At 39.3% G+C, this 27,394-nt stretch overlaps 2 protein-coding genes across 4 annotated transcripts in view; one reads left to right on the plus strand and one right to left on the minus strand.

Annotated features, from left to right (window-relative positions):
- The window catches only part of il17rel (interleukin 17 receptor E-like), a 23,030-nt gene extending 12,286 nt beyond the window's left edge, over positions 1–10,744 (minus strand). Inside the window, exons 1-4 of one of the 3 annotated variants that reach the window (XM_067581427.1) lie at positions 10,636–10,744; positions 2,630–2,905; positions 1,221–1,248; positions 323–472 (exon numbers count right to left, since the gene is read on the minus strand). In XM_067581427.1, the coding sequence (XP_067437528.1) occupies positions 323–472; positions 1,221–1,248; positions 2,630–2,740 (289 nt within the window). In that variant the 5' untranslated portion in view covers positions 2,741–2,905; positions 10,636–10,744. Of the gene's footprint in view, positions 1–322; positions 473–1,220; positions 1,249–2,629; positions 3,006–9,602; positions 9,743–10,635 lie in introns of those variants that run through there. The other 2 variants (XM_067581428.1, XM_067581426.1) reach the window with 2 other exon arrangements.
- The window catches only part of LOC137175632 (protein phosphatase 1H-like), a 23,419-nt gene continuing 6,620 nt past the window's right edge, over positions 10,596–27,394 (plus strand). The window contains exons 1-6 of the mRNA XM_067581430.1: positions 10,596–11,143; positions 18,506–18,695; positions 20,634–21,005; positions 24,363–24,475; positions 24,666–24,750; positions 25,785–25,903. Of these exons, the coding sequence (XP_067437531.1) occupies positions 10,908–11,143; positions 18,506–18,695; positions 20,634–21,005; positions 24,363–24,475; positions 24,666–24,750; positions 25,785–25,903 (1,115 nt within the window). The 5' untranslated portion in view covers positions 10,596–10,907. The remainder of the gene's footprint in view (positions 11,144–18,505; positions 18,696–20,633; positions 21,006–24,362; positions 24,476–24,665; positions 24,751–25,784; positions 25,904–27,394) is intronic.

Raw genomic sequence — 27,394 nt, forward strand, 5'->3', positions numbered from 1 at the left:
GTAAACAAACACATTTCAACAGTCTGGATGGGTTTGGTTCTTATTTTAAGATAATATCCTGTATACCTTGGTGTCAGATAACTACTGTAGATACATTTCTCTGCTGAACGTAGTTAGTCACTATTAGTTAGTTGGGAATATCTAAATTTTCATTCTGAAGTCCGCTAGATAATGTGGTGAGTGTGCATTAGAGTTTCCCACCCTGTGGATGACCCAAGTTTATGAGAAAAGTCAGCTGGGTAGAAACTCAAAGCTCATTTGCATATTGAATAGCAGCAGCCAGTAAATGTTTTGTCTACTTCAAGCCATCACATGTACATACCAGTGAGTTGTAATACGGTTTTGATTCTGAGCTGAAGCGAGCACCTCTGCCTCCCCTCACAACTCATGACTGTGGAGAGGCTGATGTTGTGGAACAGGGAGGACGTGGTGAGATTTACAGGAGGGTTCTGACACGGAGGAGGGAACAAATCTACACAGGGCAGGGACCAGGAAAAAAAGACAAGTGCACATTATTTTTTCAATGCATCCATTGTCTGTGAAACTCTCTGCTTGCTTACCCATAAAGTGACGTAATACTGTATGTGTACGTGCAATGCAGGTTGTTGAGTAGTGTGTGTGTGTGTTTCCATGGAAAGCAGTTGCCATGGCAAATGGAATCTGTTATGCAGTCCAATTGTACCCCAGTAAAAATATCTATACTTTTTATTTCCGCTATTATTCACTGAGAGGAAGAAAACACATCATCTGTGTCATGCACAGCTTTAAGTTCTGTGCATGACACACATCTGCTTCCACATTCAATTTGAATAAAGATACAGACACTCAAAACAGATTCAATTTGAATGTGGAAGCACACACACATCTGCTTCCACATTCAATATGACACCCTCATACCTATCAGAGTAATAATTATAAGAATAACATGTAAGGCATTTATTTTCATAGCATGTCAGGTAATTATTTTAAGTAGGTTAAGTTCCTGATGCCTTAGCTTGATAGGTGGGGCACCCTGCTTTCAGATATTCAAAAGTGTTTACATGCTTCAATAGATGGTTTTGGTGGCACATGACTGTTTAAATGAGGTTTTATAGACCTTTACACTGAACAAAACAGTAAAATACTAAGATACAATATAATACTGGCTCTTAGCACTTAGTGTGTGTGTGTGCATGCATGAGTACAGATGTGATGTAGCAGTCATGCGTGTCTATACTCACAATTTGGTGTGGTTTTGCAGCGAAGACCCTACAAGGAGAGAGGAACAAGAGGCACTGGAGTGAGACGCACTTCAACTCTTTAAATCCTTTTTAAGGCTTTTTTATTGGGCTCCATTAATAAATGAATTCTTATCAAAATGACCAAAGGTAACACCAGGACAGGGGATTCCCAGACAATAAGGAGCTTTTTACATCCTCATTGCTCCTTCTGGTGAAACCCAACCTGTTTTTATTTGTGCTGCAGTTTGTTATGGTCCAGGGTTAATCTATTTATGCTGTGGTGTAGAACTGCAGTTGTGTTTGTGTGCTTCGGTTTGGCAGCACTTGCTATGAGAGTTGCAACAAAATTCTGTGCAGTGTGCAAAATTTATATGGAGCTGAAAGATGACACATGCAAATCATGCATCACCAAGGTTATCAAGCATTATTTGACTTGGATCAATATCAGAACTTTGTTAAATACATCCTTGTTTATCCATCAGGCAGGAAATGTGCCCTGAGAAAACAACAGTCATTACTGCAGCCAGTAATGACTGACAAAGTATGATTTGACTTGTGTACTTGGAGTACATTATTTATCGCAAGATGCGTCGGGGTTTTGAAAAAAATCTCAACAGAGATGTGAGTGGTAGCTTGTTCTTTACAATGCTTGTGCAGTTTTAACATTGCTCTGACGTATACACGATCAAAGACCAAACAGTCTCCAGCAGGAGGCCAATGTCAATACAGGATATGAGGTCAACACAGTCAAAGTCAACACAGTTCACAGTGGTGTCAAAATACTACCAGTCATCTGGGAAAAAAAAGGTTGGGATTTCTGGGGAACTATCAGCTGTTACAACAAGACATTTATCTCTGTTTTGAGTGTCTGTATCTTTATTGTGCACTTGGAACAATGAGAAAGATAATGCAACCAGTTTCTCAAGAGTTTATAGGATCAGAGTCTGTTCACTGAGACAGAAGAACATTGTTAGAGTTACCTGTCCAGTCTCACTTAACATGAGCTTAAGTAAATACTAAAGTTAGCTTAAGTGAATCATAAATGTCTTAGCTTTACAGCAGCACACACTTGAAGCACTTTCATCTGGATTCAACAGATTACGTCTTGTTTGGCAAGCCTTCAAGGAAATCCAGAATCAAGGTTAACTCATAAGTCCTTTAAAAAAAAAATCCCCCTCTAATACTGATTTATTTCTCTTTCTGTATCAGTCATGGCAGTAGCTGTATAATTAGTGGTAGCAGAGGTCTTCACAGCTGGTGTATGTAGTATTACAGGTCATCAGCAGTAGGAAATAGTAGTAGTTGTAAATAGAAGTAGTTAATAATAGAAGACACTGATATTTAACAGCACAATGAGAATCTTTGAGTAAGCTGTGCTAAAGTTAATGCTCCTGAGGATGCAGTTTTACCTGAGAACACGTAGTGCTACATTTCTGTATCCTCTCCAGTCCCATGTTTTCTGCTGCAGCTCCATTCAAACAGCAGTGAGACATCATCAGCAAGGCAACCCACAGGATCATTTTCACCAGCCAGCCAGCACTGGACACAGACTTCTGCTACTCCTCTGCTTTTCCAAGTCCTGTAATCTTGTAAACTCTTTGCACTCTTTATATTCCTCCTTTTCTCTTCTTCTTTTCAAGTAGGGTTGAGTGGCAGGCTCTGATGAGGGTTGGCTGGGAGACCACCTGGTATGACAGGAAATCTGATGCTGAGGAGGTTACTTGTTAATTTTAGCCCTGAATGTGGTGATATCTAGCTGTGGTGTTAGAGCTAGAGTGGAAGACAAGCTGCTGAAAAGAGTTTTTAATATTTCCCTCTAGAGGCGGGGCTTATTGAATATATGTGTGTGTGAAAGGATTTAATGTAATGTTACAGTCATGCTGGACATTGTATTAACTTCTTCCTTTGCACTGATGACACACTTTAATTTTTTTCTATTTGAGTGTCATGAACCATACTAAAGTGGAAATGGTATTGAATCCTTGCCCACCACCCGCACCACTGCACAAATAAATACACAAAAACAGAACGAGCAGTAAGTGTGTATCTGGATTTACAGGAGAGGGGCAGAAGTGCACACTACAACTTAATTTTTCCTTAGAAAACAGCATTGTAAATTTACCCAATTAAATCCAGTTCAATCATAAGTCACGTAGACAGAGACGTATTGTATAATGTGTAATGTGATCTGAGCATGATGTTCATTACGTTGTGTACAACCGTCTTTAGGAGCGCTATGTGTGAAAAAACATAATTGCTGGTTGAAATTTGAACTTCAGCACAAAACAAAAATGAACTGGAGGAATGAATACTCATGTTTCTTAACATTCGACTGTTGTGTCAACATGACAAAGATTCACAAAGTCACACAGGGAATGAGTTAGTCATAATATTTCCCCTTTGACATTTAACTCCCCAACAATTTACTGTTTTGAACTTCCTCCTAGTTTTATGATTGCCTTAACATGTTCAACAGGGCTGAAATTTAGTTTCTGCTTTCTGAAGGTAACATTTGAAGAGTTATTTATTTTAAAAGTAATAATTAATCAATTTTTTTTGCCACTTGGGAACAAGTTGAAACGAGCTCTGAACACAATGCTGACATATTAGCACCCATATGGCAAACTTGTTAGCATACAGTTGCTTATTTACACATCCAATGTATATAGAGCAACATAAGCATTCATTTAGAGGTGCGTCTCTGTCCAACAATAGTCCAATATTTACCGTCCTTTTAGCTCAGTTTTGTTCTCCACCAACTCCTGAGGGAATAATCTCGCCCCTTAGCAGCTAAATCCTACACTGTGTTCACCAGCTGGTTGCTAACAAAGTCTGTCTGTCAGCTCCTTTCCTGTTCTCTGTCTAGTCACCTATTCCCAATTCTTGTTGGATCCTTTAGTTCTGTTTTGCTTTGCTTTGCCAGCTTTGCTTTGCCTAGCCTGCACAAACCTTGAATAAAGAGTTATTCTACAAGAATGTAACTTAGTAGCGTTACATTGTGTAACATACAGCACTGAAGTACAAGCATGAAATTTTCTCACACTAGCCCAGACAGTATGATTTGTTTTGGCCATTCATAAGAACAGCTCACACCACCAAGGGCAGAATGTTCTGACACACAGGGAGGAGTTTCCATAAAACAAAAAAAAAGGAATTTCTTAAGGCAACACCAGAACTTCCTACTGTCCTAACACTGTAAATGACTTAGGGAAAAGCTTTCCCTTACTGGCATATACAGCTTTCAAGTAAGACAATAATTTCAGGTCATTTGAACATCTTGATAGCAGTTAGTCACCAAACAACAACATCTGGGACAACGCAGGTAGAGAAAGAAATGCAAGAGCGATAGTGTCCTTGTGTATGTTTTACTGTAAGGTAATGCACTTCTTTGAAATGTGTTGTTGTGCAATAACATCAAAGTGCAAGGCCGTACAAAAGATGAGACAACTGGACAAGTATAGGCTTATTGCCAACAGGCTTGATTTCATCCCAACAAAACATGGCCTTTAAAAACAGATGTCATCTTTTAATCATATAAACCCCACATTTTTCCATCACAAAGATGTGTGTCTAATAATAGAATAGAGATTATCGAGCTATGTTTCCGTTGCTGTGACACACCCACACGTGCCAAAATCACATGAGTAAGAGATAAAAGCACACAAAAAGCATTTAAAAAACAAACAATAGATAATTGGCTAGTCTGTATATCTGCACATCCTGTAGATTTATCATGTCAATGAGAACGTGAGACGAGGTAACACAATACTGACATGACCTGTAGACCAGGTAGCAAAGATCAATGAAAGAGCCGTTGACCTTAGCTGAACCTGTTTACTGTAGTATTTCTTGGCAGCTCTTATTTCACACAAGATCACGTGTAATACGGTTTGAAGCATTTCTTGAACAAACATTTTAAAAAATGATTTTGTATCTGGTGTACATGCTACCTTAACCAGTCTGTTTAAACTTGTCCATCTACTTTTGTGTAAGGGCTCTATCTACTGGGATTCAGTGTGTATTACAATATATGAGAGTAGGAAAAAAAGTGTTGCACGCTCTGGCTCTGCATGCTTTTCTCTTTTTATTATGATTGTTGTGGATATTTCTGAGCGATGGTCAACACTTCAGTGGAGATAAACACACAGGAGGGTTTGATGTCTGTCCAATTTGTAACCCCTAAAGATGGAAATGATGACATTTCAGCCCTTGGGCATTTCTTCAAGAACAACAATCATAGTATGACACAGGCACTGGTATGTTGTGTAGGCCACACCCTAGTGACATATCTGCTGGTGATTAGATAAACATGTTCCACCATTAGGGTGTAAGAAAAACAATCAAGACGTCGTCAGTGAATCAAAACGTTTAACAAACACACTGACAGGAACTACAGCCAATCAGTTCTCTTCAAATAAAGTGACAAAAACCATTATGTCTCATACCACATATAGAGATTTAAATTTTACATTCCAATTTTTTTTTGGTTAAGTATCTTCTGATTATTTTATCAGACCATTAGCAGAACCTTCAGAACCTTCCTTCCTTTACAAAAGACGCAGGACATATAGTAAACATTATCTATAATGTTTCCATCGACCCTCTCTTAGACAAGGAGGAACTTTATTTAGTGGTCTTTCATGTGAATGCTATGTGTACATCCATACCACATAATGGATGTATTGAGGCTCTGAAATTGAAACACAATTCTGTTTGAAGTCCATCAAAGAACTGTCTTTTAGAGTTGGCTAAGTTGATTCTAAAATACAACTATTGGATGTTCTAAGATACCTTTTATATTCAGAAACATGGAGTACCTATGGGTAGTTCCTTTTCACTTTCATTTTCTAACTTATATAAGAGAAGTTTATTTATTCTAATCATGGCTTCAAAGAGAATATATTCTTATTGAAGAGGTACTTGGATGATGTGTTTTGTTTATTTAAAGGGTCCAAGACCCATCTAGAGTCATTTCTTTACATACTCATCTCATGTTCTGAATTTCTGTCATTTACTATAGATTATGACTACAAACACATCAGTTTTCTAGATTTATGGATCATTAGAGAGAATAATTACTTGTATACAGATCTGTTCAGAAAACCTACTGCTAGTAGGCTGGTAATACTTTACTAATGGCAGACTCTGATCATCCTTTATCGTTAAAAAATAGTCTCCCAACATGAGTGAAATGAAAAACAACTTTCAACAAAGAGGGTACAAGAAATCCTAAATGATGCTGCCACTAAAATAAAAGACAGATCTAGGTCTGATCTCTTAAAAATTAAACCTACAGTAAAATCAAATGACTGTTCAATGTTTACAACAGAGTATTTAAAGGGTGCAGAATAGATAAAGAGAATAATAACAAAACATTGGCATATACTTGAATCTGATTGTCAGCTCAATGGTGTATTCAAAGAATGACCTCTCATGGTATATAAAAGAGGTGAAAACCTGAGAGACCACCTAGTACACTCATATTTACCTCCCCTTCAATCAGTACCAGCCCAAGCTACTTTAGCACTTATCCCTGAGGGCAGCTGCAGTTGTGGTTGTCTTAATCAGTGTAACTATACTTACTATTGGAACAGTTTTAAACACCCTCACATAGGTAAAGAGATCCCTATAAAAGGAGTTATGTCACTTTACACTAAGTTGGTCATTTATCTTATCACTTGCCCTTGTGGAAAGTCATATGTTGATAAGATGAGTTGAGCACAAAAACATGAATTATCCAACACGTTATCAGCACATTTTGTTGAATTTAATCATCCTATTTCCTTTTTAAGATATATTGGTATTGAGACGGTATCACTCCCCCCAAGAGGAGGTAACTTGAATGTTTCACTTTCCAGGAGGGAACACTATTGGATCCACTGTCTGAGAACCCTGTCACCTCATGGACTGAATATAGATCATGACTTGATTTTTTTTAAATTGCTTTTTTCACCCTATTATTGGAACATGACATTGTCTAATCACCATCAGATGTGTTACGAGGGTGTAGCCTAAAATAACATGCAAACATAACAGAACATACCAGTAACTGTGTCCTGATATCATTGTTTATCTCTTGGCCTGAGGGCCAAAATGTGATCTTAATAAAAGAGAAAAGCATACAGAACCAGAGCATGCTACACTTTTTTAATACACTAAAGTTTACTTCCAGTGATCAGCACCTCATTACAACCCTTGGCGTGCGTTACTTTTCCATTATGTATTACAATATATACCATTTTTTTCCACAGTCACAGGCACAATGGCTGTGGTTTTCTATGTGACAATGACGAAGTTATAAGAGTTAGTAAGCCATTAATAATAATAATAATAATAATAATAATAATAATAATAATAATAATAATAATAATAATAATAATAATAGGTTTTAATATATAGCGAGCAATCAATCAGTCTACACTTATAACTTTTGTCAATTCAATAATTCTTTTAGAATCAAGGGTTCATTATTTTATACTAAGTCATCAAGTCTGCAGTTTTTAATGTCCCGTGTTAAGGTCCTATTCACAAAAGATTTTGCGCTAATGATATGCCGGCGCAAATACGCCCATAAAGTTTTGCAGTTGAGTGCAAATAGCTCTTGTTTTGCGTCTGTTTGAGTGAGCGGAGCAGTTTCCAGGGTTTCAGGCTTTTTCCCCACATTTGAGCACAGAGATTGGTCCACAATGAAAACTGCAGAGAGCACAAAAGCCTCAAATCGCGCGTCTTTAATTAACAGAGGTGCGCACATAGAGCTCTCCACAATCACAAACCAACTTTCATGTATTTTGCTTCTTTTACTTCTCTACTATTTCGCATCTGTAACATAATATATTGAAATGTCCATTAAAATAGAATACAGCTATTAATATGACTATAATGTGAAATGTGTTAGATTAATGTCTGAATCTTACAATAATGTCGTACAGGTGTCACTGAATTTATCCGGAATTTCGCAGAAGCATCAGTTACGGCTGGCTGTGTGTCACAGCTGGCTGCAGCATCACACAGCAGCTGAAACGATAAGAACGTCGCTAAACTGAGAAAGAGGCTGTGCGCATTTACGCACACGGCACAGCAGCGGTAACTTCATTAACACCAGATCGGTCAGGATCTGACGGTACTTAATGTTCTGTGTTCTGCTACACATCTACACAATATCTATTCAATATCATTCAAGCCTCACAAGCTTGAAGATTTGAAGAAAGAGAGAGAGAGAGAGAGAGAGAGGCAGAGAGAATGAGTGTGCTCGAAGTTAACGCCAACTATCCAGTCAGCACCACTCTAACTGCTTGTGGCTATTAGCGCTGGTCTTTGTGAATTAGACTGTTTTTGCAAAGAGGCTTGTTTGCATAGAAAGGAGAAAGTATGATTATTACCTCATTTACATACATGCAAATGCAACTTTCTCATTTGCACAAGTTTAACCGCGCAATCCTTTTGTGGTTTTGGGCACTTGAGAAGTATAGATTCTTTTCTATTATGCAATATCAGGTAGGCATTTGATCGATCCCAAATTTATTCTGAAGCATGACAATGACCCCAAACATACAGCCAGAGCCACAAAGAACTATCCTCAGCGACTGGTATGTTACAGAGCCCTGATCTCAATATCATCGAGTAAGCCTGGGATTACATGAAGAGCCAGAGACAACCTCAATCTACAGAAGAACTGTGGCAAGTTCTCCAAGATGCTTTGAGTAATCGACCTGCCAAGTACCTTGAAAAACTATGTGCAGGTGTACCGAGGAGAACTGCTGCTGTTTTAAAGGCAAAGCTGCTCACACTAAATATTGATTTGATTAAGGTTTCTTCTGTTTACTGAACTTTGTATGAAGTTAATTGAAAAATAAAATCTATTCATGACATTTTAAAGATTCTGCATACAGTATTCTGTCAATTAACGTAAAAAACGTGCCATACTAAATTATATCTCTGAATGATACTGGTGATAATAATTGGGTTTGTTGTAGAGTACCTTGAGCTTTTGTTTATAAAGTGGTTGTATCGGTTTTAAAATGGAAACTCCAATTTGGGACCAAATTGTAACGTGATAGTGAAAACGTGAGAAAGTCATTGCGTGCGTGTACAGTTTTGCAGCATCTAGATAAGTTCTAATAAGTCTGAAGTTATAGACAAACTATAATGCATTTACAAATGATTTATCAACAAATAATAAAGCCATTCCCAACAAGCTTAGCCCTCATTAAAGTATGGTTATGCCTAGTAAAAGTAAGTAGTAAAATAATTCTCATGATGATTTCTCAAAACGTGATTACTGTCCTATATTTTTGTCTTTGCCTTCACACAAAGAAAATAGGATTTTTACAAAAATAATTATCATTATATAACAAAGTCAAATGTATATGATATTTTTCTTACCATCAATATCTTCCACAACTGCTTGTAAATGATCCAAGACCTTTCCTTTTAGGCTAAATAGCTTTTATCTGAAATAGTTAGAAGTCACCGCCCCGTGACATCATGCAGAAGTGTAATGAAACACAATAGTGAGTTTTTAAAAACAAACCAGACGACTGAGCTCCACCAAAATATGTGGAGATTTTTTTGGTTTTTTTAATGTGAGCAACTCCCAATTGGTTTTCCTTTTTGGGTTTCCTCCAAATGATTCTATCGAGACTCAGCCGCCCACGCATCCGTTTTATATCAACAGCCAGACACTCATAAATGTCTAATGCGCCTGTGGGGCTCAGTGTCACCAAGTTAAAGGGCTGTTTAGTTGTTTTTCATTTAAGAGATGGAACAATGAGATTAGTCAACCGGCCGTCTTAGCACTGACTACACGGACTGTGAAGCGCTTATTCTAGATGAAAGTGCTGGCACTGCATAATGCTCTCAGTGGGTCTCTACAGCCTACAGCTATAGGCCGGTTTTACCTTTAACCTGCTGTCAGCCGCTGTAAGCTGCTCATCCTACACTGTAAGAATTATCCATCTCTGCTCATCCTGCACTGCAAAAAAAGGAGCCTTGAAATTTTGTTTCGCCTAAATTTATTCATATCTGTTCTTTAAAAAAAAATAGAATTATACTTATGTTCAATGAAGTTACGTGCGGGTTACAGAAAAGGCGATAATAGCCTATATTGGCTTAAATTAATTCAAGCATGACTCCTGTATTAGACGAGTGAGTCAGAAAAAAAAATCGGAAAAATGTAAATAGCAAGAGCGAAAAATTACATCTCATATGACTAGACGTTTTAATATATTATTCTATTATGTCATGCATTTAAAGTTGGTATCTAGATATAAGCTTGGAGACCATGCATAGAGCGAACACTTTTTGCAGTGTGCGTTCACGGACGCGTCACATGACCCGTTAATCGCTCGTGTATTTCCGCTTTCAAGACGGCCGAGCTGTTATCAATGACTCTCCATGGGGGTGTGCTGGGTTTTACCTGAAGCATCATTGCTGTTTTCATCATCCTCCCCTGCTGCTGCAGCCGCCGTGTCCGCTCTGGATGAATGAGACCATAACCATCTGAGGGTCTCCTCCTCCTCCTCTTCCTCCACCTCCTCCTCCTCCTCTTCATCCTCTGCCGCCGCCGCCTCTTGTTCTCCATTGAGCCTGTCGTCGACCAGCGCGGCCGAGCTGGGGGGGAATCCGGGCAAAGGGAGCCGCGGCGCCGCGCACCGGCCGACGGACGCCCCGCCGCGACGCGCCACCAACATGCTCACACGGGTCAAGTCCGCCGTGGCCGGGTTCATGGGTGGAATCATGGCCGGTGGCAGCTCCGGTGCAGGGGGCAACCCCGGCTCGGAGCTTCCGCTGAAATTCCCATATATGAGACCCGAGTTCCTTGGACTGTCTCCGGATGAGATCGAGTGCTCCGCGGACCACATAGCCCGGCCCATCCTCATCCTGAAGGAAACCAGAAGATTACCTTGGGCCACCGGATACGCTGAGTAAGTAACCCGGCGGCAGCGGCTCTCAAAGCGACTGCTGTGCCATCACGGTGGCATTAAATGTGAAGCATCTGCGTTCAGTCTTATGAAGGCCCAAGTACTTGCAGGTGTTCATCACAACTGTTTATTTCACTGATTTGCGCTTCCTCAGCTTGAAATAAGGGCGTTACACCTGCACACTTGGGTCCCACTTACATGAAAAGACTTGGAACAAAAGCTGCACCTGTTGTGACCTCCTACATCCATCCATCTCCAACATGGCTTTTGCATGCACCCTCCAAGCTCTGAATCACATTCAAATTGCGAGAGCCCAAGCTGGGTTTCACATGCAAGAGGATGATGCACCTTCTACCTGCAGCATCTGGATATTTGGTCTACAGCTGTGCTCTATTCATGGCTAACTGTGTCTCAGTGAGAGGTTGCATGTCAACAGCCTCCAGATCCAGTTCAAAAAGATGCAAACTCACATTGTGGCTCAGCTTTCCTGACTAGTTTTCGACACCCGTTGCGGTTCTGAAAGTTTGCCGCTGTTTGTTGAGGGAATGAAATGAAATCCTACTCAACTGTATGCATTTCATTGCAGGGTCTGACAGCATCAACGTAGCAGAAAGACATCTGCGCTCTTATATTCAGATCCACAAATCTGATATTAAAAACGCACAGAAACCCAGAACACTGAAGATTTGCTGATTCTACAAATACTAACTCATTTACAAGTGCAGCATAGCAGCTTTCCACAGTGTGCTGCTCAAATCTGCCTGGTTGAGTGTTCAGAAATAGTTTTATAAGTGTCCAGACTTGTGGCATGGTCAGTATTTTTAAAAAAAATGTAATATCAAATAGATAGCTTGAGAAAATGCACCTCTAATGGCTTGGGCTGCATTCACACCAAATCCGGCAATGTGGCACTTCCCTGCAGGGTTGTGCGGAGGTGTTGGCGCACCACTACATGGCCTATTTGTGTGATGTCATGTCGTAAATTTTAATAAACTATAATATGAACTTATAATAACAATAATAATAATATAATGCAAGGCCCATTGTTACGATGGGTTTAAAACTGGTGCACAAGGCCAAATTGAGTGAGTAGATGGTAACATATTGTTACACTCCATTGTGTTTTGGTCATTCATGCTGCTAGCATTTGCTAGCCATGCTGATAGTAGCACAAGTAGAAATACTAACCAGAAATCCCAACTTGAAGAGCGATACAACGCCAAGCGAGTGCATGACGATTAATGTCTTTGTACTCCCTCGTGGCAGGGTTGTACAGCTCTGGAAAGATCATCACAGCGGCAAGTCTCTCTTCCATCTTGACGGTTGCTTGGTAAACAGTGGAGTGCTACATGGTAAACAAGGTTCTTCTTCCCATCATTTTCAGTCTGATCACTGGCTTACATGATCGGCCACCGCATGTCGGGTTGCATTTTGACAAAAGTTGACTCCAACTGAACTTCTTGCCAGACAACCACTGCGTTTTTTTGCTCAGCCCCTCCCGTAGCGTAAACGCACCGCCCCCATTCAAATGAACGGGAGGACTGCCGTTTTTCACACATTTCTGGATTTGGTGTGAATGCAGCCTTAATGATGATGATGTTGCTGGAGTGCTACACTGTGCAGCACGAAGCTCCTGATTTCAACTTGACAGAGAAAGTTTATGGGCCTTTTTACATTTCCCGTCATGTTGATGTTCATGTTTTCTCAAGTAAAAATCTAATCTGCTGCGTCACCACCCTAAGTACAATAAATAAGCAGGAAATTTCTTTTTAAATACTGATGAAAGGCCATATCAGTAGTAAAACAAAGCATCACAGGAACCTGATACAGAGACAGATTGACTTGAGCTGATGAATATATTTTGTACTAACTTGCCGCTCATGTTTGTTCTGGAGAGAAAAAGAAATCACAACACTTGGCAACCCACATGTCTTTAAACACTTGAACACAAAAAACACAATCTCACTCTCCACCCTGATACCAGTAGTGTGTTTGCTTAACATTTTCTTGTGAATGAAGGAACAAATCAGGAACTCAATGCTAACTAAAGAATAACTATCACATTACTCAAGGATAAGAGCAGGATGTGAGTGTAGATACTTTGTTAATGAACCATTGTCTAACAGTTAGTTTCTAGATAGCTGTGAAACTACGTACTGGCTTTTTTAATTTTATCGTTATCGTTCCACCCATTGCATTGTCCTAACAAGCTCAATAATGCACCATCAGTTCATGAAAAACATCATCATATTCATCATTCCTATTTTTGGGTAAGATTTGCTGACTCCTGTAAGATTCCCCTCTCACAGTGATTAATTCTTTTTTAGGAATATCTACTCTCGCCCCCTGGATCGTAATAGAATAATACTGAGAAAATTAGAGACATCTGGAAAAGGGAGGGAGAGATATTCCTCAATAGCTATGTCTGCAAGGACACTTTTTTCTTTTTCTGTCTCTCACACACACACACACACACACAGATACTCAGAGCAGGCATGAAGTGTCTCTTTGGGGCCGGTGTGGTTAATGAGTACAGCTCGTATCAGCATTTATCTGTAATTAAAGCCTCCTGTGTTGTCATTACAGCAGCCGCTTTGGCTCTCACCTCTCCTACCTCACACCTAACCTCATTCTCCACTTGTTACAACAAAACAGCAGGATAGCAGCTCTACAGTTGGTGATGCCTGTCAGACCACCGCTTTGGCCCAGACTGAAATATCTCAACAACTATTGGATGGATTGCCATGAAATTTTGTAAACATATTCATGTCTGCCTCAGAATGAATTGTAATAACTTTTTATGATCACTTAAAGATCCCCTCCAGACATGTTTTTAAAGGTGCAGTGTGTAGAATTAAGTGGCATCTAGCGGAACAAACTTGGCAGAAAGGTAATAGGCTATAATATTCATAAGTATGTTTTCATCAGTGTATAATCACCTTAAAATAAGATGTTGTGTTTTTGTTACCTTAGAATGAGCCCTTTATATCTACAGAGGGAGCACAGAGAAACTTTCCATTTTCAGCAGATGAATGTGAAAACAGCCTTCTAGTGTCAAACTCTACACATACATCATTCTGCACAGTGAAGCTCAAACATTCAACTGTAGACAAGAAGCAAAACATTGTTTCATGGCCAAATACTTGCAAAACTAATGGCATTACCTTCAGCCTCAGCTGCTTAATGCTACTTAGCAAATATTAGCTAACCCGCTAAATTAAGTAGATGATAATTTCAGTTTCTAACCCCATCCAATTCCATTTGAGATTGGATGGGGTTAGAAATTGTTCCATTCTGTTTTCATAAGTGTTTTTAGTGAGTGTTAAACAAAAGTCGTTTTTCTGTATGTTTTTATTTGCATTGAACTCTGCCTGCTACAGACAGTGATTTTAGCATCAGTCGTTTTAACTATATCCCACATCAACATTGGTGTTAGCTTGTTGTCCTTTGCTATTATTAGCAGCTAAATTATTGTTTTGTCAAAACAAATTTGCAGCACTGAAATGTGTCCTAAAGAGTTCACAGGCTCAATAGCTAAATAGCATAACGCTAAGTAAAAACATTAGTTACGTGTTTGTTAGCTGTTTTTACTTAAAGTTACTACAAGGAACTTTTAACTGGTTATGAGACGATGCCTCTGTATGACCCGCATAAGCGAACAAGACCATCAGCATGAAGACTGGCTATTTCTATATAGTTATTCTAAATGCCTGCCACCAAGTCAGAAAGTCAGACCGGAAGAGCCTATGTTTACATTACATGTAGCATTGGGAGTACAAAGAATTCTATAGAAGCCTATCGGACTATACTGCACGTTGAAAATGACGCTAAAGGGGTACCAAGTGGTCCTGACCAGGCTTCGGTATGTGATGAGTTGGGAGTGAGAACGGGCTGTAATAAGTTCATTCAGTTCTAGTTCTAGATAGTTACTGATAGGAGGGCACGTGAATCATAAACATAGAAGCCAAAGCAGATAATTACTGGTAACAACTTGGTTTGTTGTGAAGATCAATGTCCTACTGTTCCCCCTCAAAAAAAAAAATGACACCCCTAATTGTGACCATGCTATCTTGCTAGCATCAGTATTTTTGCATTTACAGCCTCACAGAGCTGCTAGCATGGTTGTTGACTCTTGTTTTGGAACAAAGGAAAGGCCAAGATGAATCAGTCATTTAGTCAAATCTTTTGTGCTTGCCAAAAAGGTCATAATTGTGCCAGAAGTGCTTTGAGCTTGTATTTCTTGTGTAATTACGAAACTCTGAAGATCTGTAAGACTAAATGCGTTCTGCTGCTGTAAGACACAGATATTTATTGATTTTTAGTGCCTCACAGTCCCATTAGGACTACATATATTTGTTATATAAACCATCCATTCCATCCATTCAAACTCTCCCATTTTGCCCTTGTATTTATCAACGGTCGGGTGTTGTGCTATACTGACCGAAATCCGCATGACAAAGTACTGAATTTAGACTGTTTCAGTATAAGCTGAATGTGTTGCTATTATTGTTCCTTTCATGTACAGAGTTAAACAGAGGCAAAAGCTTTCAACCATTGTGCCTCACCAAATAGTAATTACATCCTCGGGGCCGATGTCTGGCCCAGAATCTGTTGCAGAGGGTAGAGAAACAAAGAGGGCATTAGATGTCTGACAATGGAGGGGAAAATTAGGTTTTGTGCCTAATGGGAGGAAAGCTAATTGTTTGAAATGAAACAAAAATTTAATTGGCAGGGAAATATAATGACTAGATTGGTTGTAAGGGTACTTTCAGTCACTCACATACAAACACAATGGCACCAGCTGCACCTTCCATGAAACACCGTAACATAATACGATTATTGAGTTGAATGCATTGTAGTCATGAAGGGTGAGGATTGATTTTGCTGATAGTTTTTACATTCAGGGTTCAAAAGTGCATGTAAACCTGTTTTTTTTTTGTTTTTTTTTCACATAAACGTATAAAATTAGCAGCGCATGTTCATAACACGCACACAGGTCATCACATTACTGTGTTTGTTGACAGCTGATTAGATGAAGCAGACAAAGGCTGGATGTCTGCGTATCAACGAGCTCAAAAGTGGTCGATGCGTCAGGAGCGTTTTATGGCTGTTATAACTCAGAGGGCATTTTCTACTGTAATTATGGGTGCAGTGGTAAAGCATTAGGTTTGAAAGCAGAGCTGGGTAATCACAGTGACAATCAGCCCTTCTGGACATAATGGCTTTTATACAATGCATGTATGGTAAATGACAAGTTTTAACCAAAGTAGTGTCTGTCTTAGCTCAGCAGCTCCCTTGATACCGTATGTAGGACACACGTTCATGTTTCGGAGGCTCAAGGGATTCTGCTTTTTATACAGATTTTGGAGAGGACACAGCTTGAGGTTTTACAGCTCATCCATCAACATGTACTGTAAATGTCTTGTGTCAGATAAGAATAAAAACGAAAGGAAAATCAGCTTGAGAGGGCTTTTTACAGCTTTACGCTTTCAAATACAAAGTCCTTCTCCTTTTTGAAACCCAGGTAGTATCAAGGACAGGTGCAACAGACAGCTTTCTCTTTCTTTCACTCACTGTGCGATTCTTTTTCTTTGTCTGTTTTTCAGATTAAAATATTGAATGGGTGTTGGCCATCATTGCAAACAAAAGTATTTGTGGCAACGTAAAAAAAACATGACTGCTAGAGTTGCAACGATTACTCAATGGCCAACTATTTTGATAGCTGATACATCGTTTTTTAAAGCCAAATTCTCTGCTTCTCAAATGTGAATAGTTTGTGGTTTAATAGTCTTCTATGACAGTAAACTGAGTATCTTTGGGTTATGGACTGTTGTTCTGGACAAAGGAAGACACTGGAGGACGTCAGCTGGGGAAACCATGATCAGCTTTTTAGCAATTTAACGATTTCTGGACATATCAACAATTAATAAAGAAAACAATTGTCAGATTGATTGAAAATGAAATTAATTGTTAGTTGGGGCCTCCATGACACCAAAAAATGGAACATACATAAACCAGACATTGATAAATCTTAACAGTCCTTACCTGTAAAGTCAAAGAAACACATACATGCATATATGTACTTAAACATACTGTATATTCATGCTATTATAATGCATATACTCACATCTGTGTAGTCTCTCTGTGTTTGATTAGCTGTTTCTTTTTCTCTATGACTGTCCCTCTTTCTCTTTCTATATGAGGTTAACAAGCATTTGAGGCTAAGAACCAACAATGATGCGGCCCAGCAGAAAACAACCTACAGTCTGTGTCTATAAATAGTTTTTCCATTTTCTCAACTCACGCATTCGCAACACCCTCCAGAGACGTCTGTCAGACTTGGCGGTCTTATCGGAGCTGTCTCCATAATCTCACTTTTTTTTCACCATTTATTGGTAGCTCAGTTGCGTTAGCAATCATTAGCTATCATTCAGTGGGTTTACTGTATAATGACCTTTTTCAGATGGCCAGTAACAAGTTAGCGCTGCAGATTAAGGATTTGTTTGCTTTAACCCAGAAAACCTTTGTGTCAAATTTAGGATGTAGAACTTTTTCTCAATAAGTAGAAATGTCAGAGTGACATCTACGTTTGCGGATATCAAGGTCATGTCCTTGGTAATTTTGGGGGTTTTATCCACCTATAATTACATGTTTTAATTTAAAAAAAGTCTGGACTAGTCCAATAATAACAATCTACTCCAAAGTATTGGAGTAGATTCCAAACCACAGTCATTGTGGAGCTGTCCCCAATTGTTAGTGGGTTACATGTCTTGGTCTCTCTCTGTGGTCTGCTTTTTTAAATAAGGCACAAATAAAGCCGAGTAAGGCTGCACGCACATAGCTTTGGGCCTGTATGTACAGTCATAGAGAAACAAAGACTTCCAGTTCACCCAGAAGCGACTGTCCCGATGCATCAGGAGAGCAGTACCACAAACAAGCTCTCCTATTTGATCTTCATCAGGAACAGGAAACATACAAAGCCAGCTGCTTTGTTGGGTTCACGGATACAAACCTCAGGCTGTGGCTCTGACTAATTGTTGTGATCCTGCAGTGAGCCCTAATAACTATGAAAGACTCCAGTAACGTTTCATCCAACAAAAAGCATCTGATGTCAGGCTTTCATTCAACCGCTCGTTCCAGACCACAGCTGTCAGACTGGTAAATCCCAGCAAGGGGTGCATCTGTTACTTGTAGCAAAATTTTAACTCACCATAGAGGAAAAAAAGTCTGTTGCTAAATATGATTTTTATATAACAAGACTTCTGAATGGCTGTAGATAAGTTACCAAGCAAAGCCTAAATTATGACTCAGCCTGTATTTATCATGTCCATCTAACCCTCCATTACCCCCTCCTTCCTCCTGCAGGGTGATTAATGCTGGTAAGAGTGCGCTGAATGAGGACCAGGCATGCTGTGAGGTGGTAGTGGCGAGAAGGAGGCCAATGAGCTACTGCCCCCCCTCCACGCCCAGCAAGACGCCCACCGCCAAGAGACGCAACTCCCTGCCCAACGGAGAGGGCCTGGGGCTCCGCATGGAGCACAGCAAGCTGGGGGAGGTAAGAGAGTACACAAATACACACTTGATTGAATGCCTTCATATAGGCACAAAGGCTATACAGTGTACATGCATGATGCATTTAGAACCAGCTTTGTTCACAGGCACACACAGGGAGCTGTGACCTTACTAGCTTATCAGTAGCCGACAGTCACAGTGTACGTTCACACCATGTGGAATCTTTTGCTTTAGTGTGTTTGGTTTTGGCACATTTTGAAAAAAAAGTACAAAGAGTGAGGGCTGAATGATGTGTCTAGCTATGAATTTTTTCATTACTGAATAATCTTCAGATTTTTTTCTCAATCAATTATTTAATCTATTAAAATATAAGAAAATGTCCATCACAGTCTCCTATAACCAAAATGTATATCCTTGAAAAATGACAATTCAATCAGAATGGCCTAATTTTCTCTTGATTGGTTTAGTTCTAGGTGTGTCCTTTTCAAGAGAATGGCCTTTTGCATCACTGAACTGTTATATAATTTGACATTTGCTACTTAAGTGTTTTGAAATGAAGTTCCTGTTTAAGAGTAAATTTAGTTGAAAAACTCAACCATAGCTGACAATGTGACTGAGTTTCTGACATTCATTGCGGATGATCCATCATGCGAAAAACAAAACATCTATAAGAAAGAAAGTTCAAGGAAAAGTCACCTCATAAGAAGGCAGGTTTCATCAATCCCAGGAGTTCATATTGTATGATAAATGATTAAGATCAATGTTCAGAATATTTCAGTTCAGTGCGTCAGTTTCACTACGTCACTTCCAAAGAAATTTTACCTTCAATTTGGTTTTCTGTCATAGAAAATTGATTGGGCCAAATGAGAGTGGGTCTAGGCCCAGTGGAAGCAGTCATGTCATTTGTAACTAAGGAATGAGGTCATTCCAATAGCTAGGGAAATTTTTGTTAAAGTTACACCCTCTGCGCTGCATGGGAAAACTTGAGCTGAAGTCTTTCAGGGAATTGTTTCAGAAGGTCCAGATATAAGATAAATATAATTGTGAGTTCATGTGATTTCAGTCACTACATCCTGGTGCTATTTTAACAGAACAGAATGCACAAAAACTAAATATTAAATAAACTGAAGTGAACTTTTTCACTTTGCTTCAGACCAAAAGAAATGAACTGCACTCAGTTATGTAAAGGTTGGTATTTGCAAGCCTTAGTTGGAAGTTCAGCTGGAAAAAACTGAACTTTAGTTGACAAAGAATGTGTGTTGCCAGGAGAGCAGAGTGTACAGTGACACAGATATGTTGGGCTTGGCCTGTTCTTCCCTACAGAGAAAAGATTTGACCTCTGTAGCACCCACACACACTATTGGACAGGATGAGTCATGATGTTTCCTCCTAAAGATCTGCTCTCAGAGATGACTCACATCTATTATGAGCTCAATCCGGAGCTTTCTTCCCTTTTTTTCTGATTGTACAAATTTTCAGGAAATTACAGAAACATTTTATTTTTACAGTGTTTGTAATGAAGAGGGCTGTAGGATCATTTTGTGTCTACACTGACTCATATTAGTAGTAGTACAGTGATTTTAGGTCATCCTGCCCTTACTGGAACACAAAACATTACAGCCTCTTTGTAACAACAGGAGTGGAAAATTACAATTTTTCACAACACTGAAAAAGTCTGTAATGATTGTTTATGCGTAGTAAAAGAAACAGTTGAACTGGTGAATTTGACTCTACAATAAATAATAATGACTCTGATTGCTGATCATCTTATAGATCCACTCATGGAAACACTGATCTGGGAGTGACAGACAGACGGTGGGTCAGATATGTCCTGAAGCCAAAAAAAATGATAATCCCTTTATCTTTTTGGTCAGGATTGTGTTTGAATGTGATTATATTTGTGAATTTGCTTTGTTACTATGTGCTGTTGCCTCTTGATGTGTAATCAACATATGCATATTTTGTATATGTGTGTCTGCAGGACAGTGAGGGACTGGTATTCCACTACTGGGCCTTGTTCGACGGCCATGCCGGTTCAGGTGCGGCAGTTGTCGCTTCTCGCCTGCTGCAGCACCACATCGCCTGTCAGCTCCAGGCCGTCATCGAGATCCTGCGTAACCTGGCCTCCCTGCCCCCCACCATCATGGGGGAGGAGCCCGACAACAACCCCTACCTCCAGGGAAACACCCCAGGCCCTCACCGCGCCCTGACTCGAGCCGCCTCACTGCGGGGTGCCACGGGCGCGCCGGGTTCCCCGTGCAGCACCCCGCCTCCCCCTCGCTTCTTCACCGAGAAGAAGATCCAGCACGAGAGCCTGGTGATAGGAGCCATAGAGAACGCCTTCAAAGAGATGGTGAGAGACACATGCAATTACTTTTTTGGCACAAACGTCCACTTGGACTGAAGGATGAATTGATTTGATTTTGGTGGTCAAAGGTTGCTGTGACCTCACAAAACACATTTTTTTCCATAACTCAAGAATTCATACACTAATTATGACAAAGTTTGACCCAAATGTCAAATAGGATAAAATTATGAAGTGATGACATTTTATATCCAAAAGGTCGAAGGTCAACTTCCTTGTGACATTTTTCAATGTGACATTTTTCCATGTCTTTTCTGGCCATTACTCAACACCATAACTCAGAAACAGAAGGGGAGATTGTGACCTTGTTTCACATTTGGTCAGATACTGAATTGATGACACTAATCTTGGTGCCCACCTTGAAACTGTGGTGATTGTATAGATCTTCTGTGCTGCCGGGTTGAAGATGTGTGTGAAACATCCATGTTTTAGAATTTGTAGCTTCTTTGCAGCAACATCCACACCTGGATGTAAACTGCAATTTGACTAGTTGGTGGAGGCATATAACCACAAAGTGGTATTTTTAGCTGAATTTTGCCTGACACTGTTATCTAGAGGAAATGTACTGTGAGGTTGCAGAAAGGTGTTCATTATCCTCCTGCAGGGATCAGTTGTCTTACTCTACAGTCACAGGTGATTCTGTCATCAGCCCATCATCGCTATTTTTACCACCTACACTGTTCTGCCCTCAGTTCCAAGTCCCATCCTGTGAAAATTAATATCCACCTTAACTTACTTAGGCTGCTGTGACAGTAGTAATACAGTGATTTTAAGTCATTTATTTGTCTTTTTCAGCGATGCCCCACCCTTACTGGAACACAGACGTTTTGTGCTTGTTCTGCCCATTTGATGATTTTTCCACTATCAACATATTTTGACATTTATAACAATGGCTGCCGTCACTCGTAAAGACATGGAAAATGGGCACCACCCCTCAAGGACTAAACTGTTCCAAAATCATTCTAAGCCATTTAGTCATAAGAACAACAGTTTGTCAGTAATTTATTTTGGGCTTTTCTACTTGGTTTACGTTTATACAAATATATGCTTGTGTTTGTCTGGAGTTAAACACTGAAAAAGTCTGTAATGATTGTTTATGAGTAGTAAAAGAAACAGTTGAACTAGTGAATTTGACTCTACAATAAATAATAATGGTTCTGATTGCTGATCATCTTATAGATCCACTCATGGAAACACTGATTTGGCAGTGACAGACAGACGGTGAGTCAGATATGTCATGAAGCCAAAAAAAATGCTGCCACTCGTAAAGAAATGGAAAATGGGCACCACCCCTCAAGGACTAAACTGTTCCAAAATCATTATAAGCCAAATAGTCATAAGAACAACACAAATGCTGTGAGGTTGCAGAAAGGTGTTCATTATCCTCCTGCAGGGATCCGTTGTTTTACTTTACAGTCATAGGTGATTCTGTCATCAGCCCATCATCGCTATTTTTACCACCTACACTGTTCTGCCCACAGTTCCAAGTCCCATCCTGTGAAAATAAATATCCACCCTAACTTACTTAGGCTGCTGTGACATGTTATAGCAGGAAAAGCACAGGTGAAATTAATAACATTAACAATGGTTGCATTACATTTAGATGAGCCAGTCCGACTGTCCTTGTATTGTGCTTGCTGGCTCACTGGACTGGCTTACAGCAACACTTATTGGAACAGAACCTTCATTAATGTTATTAGTGACATTAGTTATTAGTACTTTACACAAGTCAAGTAATATTTTTTCACATCATTTTTGTTTATGGACAAGATTGTCAATGAGTAGTTTCAACAGTGAATTCATCATGTATTTACCTTGTTTCAGTTCACTACCCACAAATATCCAACTAACATTCTGTGATTTATCTGTTAACTGCCTGACAGCTGTAAAGTTAATTTACACATATTACCTTCGGTACGAAACACAACTTTGGTGATGAGTTGAGGGACTTGAAAACTGAAAAAATGTCACGCATTTTTGAATATTTTCTGGTTTCTTTCTTATTTGAAGGAAATAAGAGCACTAGAATACACAATGTGTCAAATTATATGTTTTTTCTGCAGTATCAACAGGCATGCAAGTATTCACATGGAAACCAAGCAGATATGGAAATGTAGTTACTGAAGGAAAATGCAACACGTGCAAACAAGTGCAGATAAACAAACGCTGTATCTGTTATATCTGTTGTGTTTGCACTGACCCGAGGACAAGAAGGCAGACACACTTAAAAAAGATGCACACAAAGATTATTTTCAGACCACAACATTTGGCTTTCTCATTTTAGAGTTTGTTTAGACAGATTGGAAGCGTCTGAGCTGAAATCATGGCCCCTGGCTACTTGTCAATGAACCGCACACCAGTACCCAGACTTCAGATTTCTGTTGCCCTGTGTAGTACAGAAGCATTATCTGACTAAATATGTCTCTAATAAGTTTCTGTTGAATTAAAAGCTTAATGTTTAGTTTATTATACAGGAAAATATGCTGTATAATAAATATACATATGCTGATATAGTGGTGTGTTTCCTTATGACTGTATATGTATTGTACGTTTCTTCTAATTTGCTTTAAGAAGAAATGTTTTTACAAGTGTGTGTGCAATATTACCACTAGATGGCACTGGAAAACAGTCAAGCTGCACCCTGTGATACCAAGACTGGAAAAAAAATCACTAAGGAAGCTCCTCTCAGATCAACCCCTCACCACCCTTTCCCCAAGTGAAAAGAAGCACTCTTACACTTGATTGGACATCCTTTGTAGAAGATTATCGCTGCATCAGTTAAAGCTGCGGCCCCTGTAGAAACACGTCAACCATCTTAAGGCTGCAGGAGAGAGCTGCTCTGCAGAGAAAGCTCTGTCTGCAGGGTTTGTTTATATGCATGCAAGTCTATGTTAAAATATGGAAAAAAAAAATAATGTTAATATATTCCTGACATAGAAGGTTTGAGACAGAAAAAGGATAAAAGGAAACAAATACAGAAATATGCGTTATGACATGGACGGAAAAATGCTCTAGGCTGTACGCGCTGGACATGCAAAGTCGACACACAAACCTTCTCACATATCTCCATCTACATTATTCATGCGCAACACAAATCCTTGTTTACTGACATGTGGTCAAACAAAAGGTTCAGGTTAAACCGATCAATAGTCTACAACGATGCCCACACCGCCCTCTGAAAAGTTGATCAAATTTTCTCAGTCTGCCTTTCGCTCACTTTCCTTCAGTTTTCTTCTTCTTCTGGGTCTTGCAGTCATATTTATGAATATTTATAAGCGCTATTGAATTGAAAAGGGTCAGACTATATACAGTATTTACATTTGCCTCTGTCTCTGTCTCTCCCAGGATGCCCAGATTGAGCGGGAGAAGCACGGCTATAGCATCACAGGAGGATGTACCGCTCTCACCGTGGTGTACCTGCTTGGAAAACTATATGTTGGGAATGCAGGTGACAGCAGGTGTGTGAGCTTCTAAATGAAAAGGGTCTGTGAAGGATGTAGTAATATTAAGCTGCAAGGCCCCGAGGGACCCAAAGACATATGATGTCAGTACATCAACATGTCGGGGCAGAGACAGTTGGAGCTGCTCGTTATCTTAAATGTAAGGGTGGGTGTACTGTACATTTCTACCTTTTCTTACTCTCTGCAGGGCTATCATTATTAGAAACAATGAGATCATTCCCATGTCGACAGAGTTCACACCAGAGTCAGAACGGCAGCGACTCCAGTTCCTGGTAAGAAAATTCTGTATTGATTTTTATATAGAAATCCTATTTTCTATGCAAGAAATGTCTCTTCAGTCAAAAGTGTAGTTTTGTTGCACAACAGCAACAAGTGTTATCTGAATCTTAATATTATCAAATATTTATGATAAGGTTAGTCACACGAAGCCATACCAGCCTACCTAATCTCCTGCCACAGTTACTCGCTGTGTGTTCACTACAAGCAACACAATCAGAAAGTCCATCAATGTCCTTTAGAGCTGTACGACACAAAATCAGCCGACACTCACCGAGCTTGTCAGCCAAGAATAGTTGACCGTGACTGACCTTTTTATAGTCGGTGGCAGTAAACAGTGAATCAGGTTTCTGCAATTCCTTTTGATTTCTTGAATAAATGTCTCAGATGTTGCCTCTTCGGGTCAGAAAGTTCAGTACTGAATTTCAATCTTCTTCTGCTGGCTCTCAACAGTAGCCATTGAAGAGTGTTAGCATTTTAATCTGTTTTGTGGTTCATATAATGTCTGCACAGATATATATAGATATATAGATATATATATAGATATGTACAGTATCATATATTAGCATGGCCATTATTACCCCATGATTTCATGTTATCTCTTATAAACCAGTGTTTATCTCAGCCAATAAACAACAAGAAAACAAGAAATTGCAGTACAGAAATGCCAAAAATATGTTTGTGCTCATTTAGTGTTTTCATTACATAGTTTTTTCCATCAGAGAGCATTGACAACTGTAAAATAAACCACTCACTACACAGTTTAGTCACAATTCTTCAATAACCAAATTTAAGGAATCTTTTCAAATGCATGTTTATCTTGTGTGTTTTGTTGAATAACTAAAGTCAGCAGACATATTATCAGATTTTTTTAAGTCTCAAATATCAAGTTGTACTGTCCTTAAATGTCCAGTATTAGACGGGGCTTCAGAGTGAAGTAACAGAGCAAAAAAATAATTAAATTGAGTGAAGACTGTTTTATGTAATCTGAAAGTCAGCCACATGATGACCATCCTTGTCTGTCCTCCAGGGTTTCATGCAGCCTCACCTGTTAGGAAACGAGTTCACGCACCTGGAATTTCCCAGGAGAGTTCAGAGGAAGGAGGTGGGCAAGAGGATGCTCTACAGAGACTTCACCATGAACGGGTGGTAAGTCTCCCCCTGTCTCTTTCATTTTCTTTCTTTTCCACACCAGCAAACATCAAAATGCGTGCTATAATTTGACCTTAAATGAAAACTCCAATGAAATAGTAATCAAAATCTGAAAAAGTTTGAAGTTGTTGATCACACTGTGGTTTGTATCTCTGCTTCTCCGTCTTATTTCCCCTCTTTTGCTGCTGCTTACACTCACACTTCTACACAGTGAGAGCTGAAGAGACCAGCAGAGAGCTAATGAGAGAGCAACCTAACCTGATATGACATAATGATACGGCAGAGATGGTCCCGGACAGTTTGTGCAGTGCAATGTGGGTTAGCAAGACACCATGCTGTTTTACTGCGGCTGCAGTTGAAGCCAGTAATGAGACGTGTTTTTACTGACTTTCTGACTCACTCTCACTGACACACACACAAACACACACACACACAAACACAGACGCATACTTTGGGAGTATTGTGGTGTGTGATGTAAATTTAACCATAAAACCACCCTTCAGGAGCAGATATGAGCCTGCCAAGATGTGTTACTGTACAGTATGGACTACATTTCTCAGGAAGTAGTTTGGAGTCATTTAATCCACATCTCAGCAGGACTGGGTATCATTTAAAAGATTGGTACTGCTACCACAACAATACTTAACTACCTACTGAATGTAGCTCCTCAAAGACCAAAGTAAAAGCTGTGGTTTTAATCGTTTAGTTTTTAAAATAGGAAATATGCCAATCACAAGTTCCAAGAGTCTGAAGTGACATATTTAGACAGCTTATTATATCCTCCCAGCAGTCCAAAACTAAAAGATGTTCAGTTTACAACAATATAAAACAGAGAAAAGCAGCAAATCCTCACATTTGAGAAACGTGAACAAGCAAATTTGTGGCATTGTGACAATTATTTAAATTGTTGGTTTGGTTTATTTTCATTATTGATTAATATGTCGACAACATTTTCTCGATTAATCCTTAAGTCTGTAAAATGTCAAGAAATCGTGAAAAATGCAATTTCAAATGTCATGTTTTGTCTGAACAACAGTCTAAAGATATTCAGTTTACTATCATGTATGACACAAAAAAGCTTAAAATCCTGAATTGAAAAACAATTATTCAATTATCAAAATAGTTGCCAATTAATTTTCCATCAATCCACTAATTGTTTAATTGACTAATGGTTTCATCTCTAATCAAATCATTTAAACTCTGAAACACAATCTAGTACATTATTGATAATGAGCCTGCACTTTCATTTGGCAGCCCTTCAACACCTCCTATGAAATAGAGGTATGATAAAAGAGTGCAGTGTGTGACTCACTGTTGTCTATCTGTGAGCTGTAAAGTTTGATGGGAAGATTGCAGGGTGCCTGCTGGGTTAAAGAAGTTGTATCTCTACCTCTCCTGCGCTAACGGAAAGGCAAAAAGCCAGACAGACAGAGTTTTATATGTTAGGGTCAGGAAAAGTACACGTCTCAGTTTTGAGACAGACAAATG

The sequence above is a fragment of the Thunnus thynnus genome, chromosome 23, assembly GCF_963924715.1.
Source record: "Thunnus thynnus chromosome 23, fThuThy2.1, whole genome shotgun sequence".
NCBI classification, from domain to species: domain Eukaryota; kingdom Metazoa; phylum Chordata; class Actinopteri; order Scombriformes; family Scombridae; genus Thunnus; species Thunnus thynnus.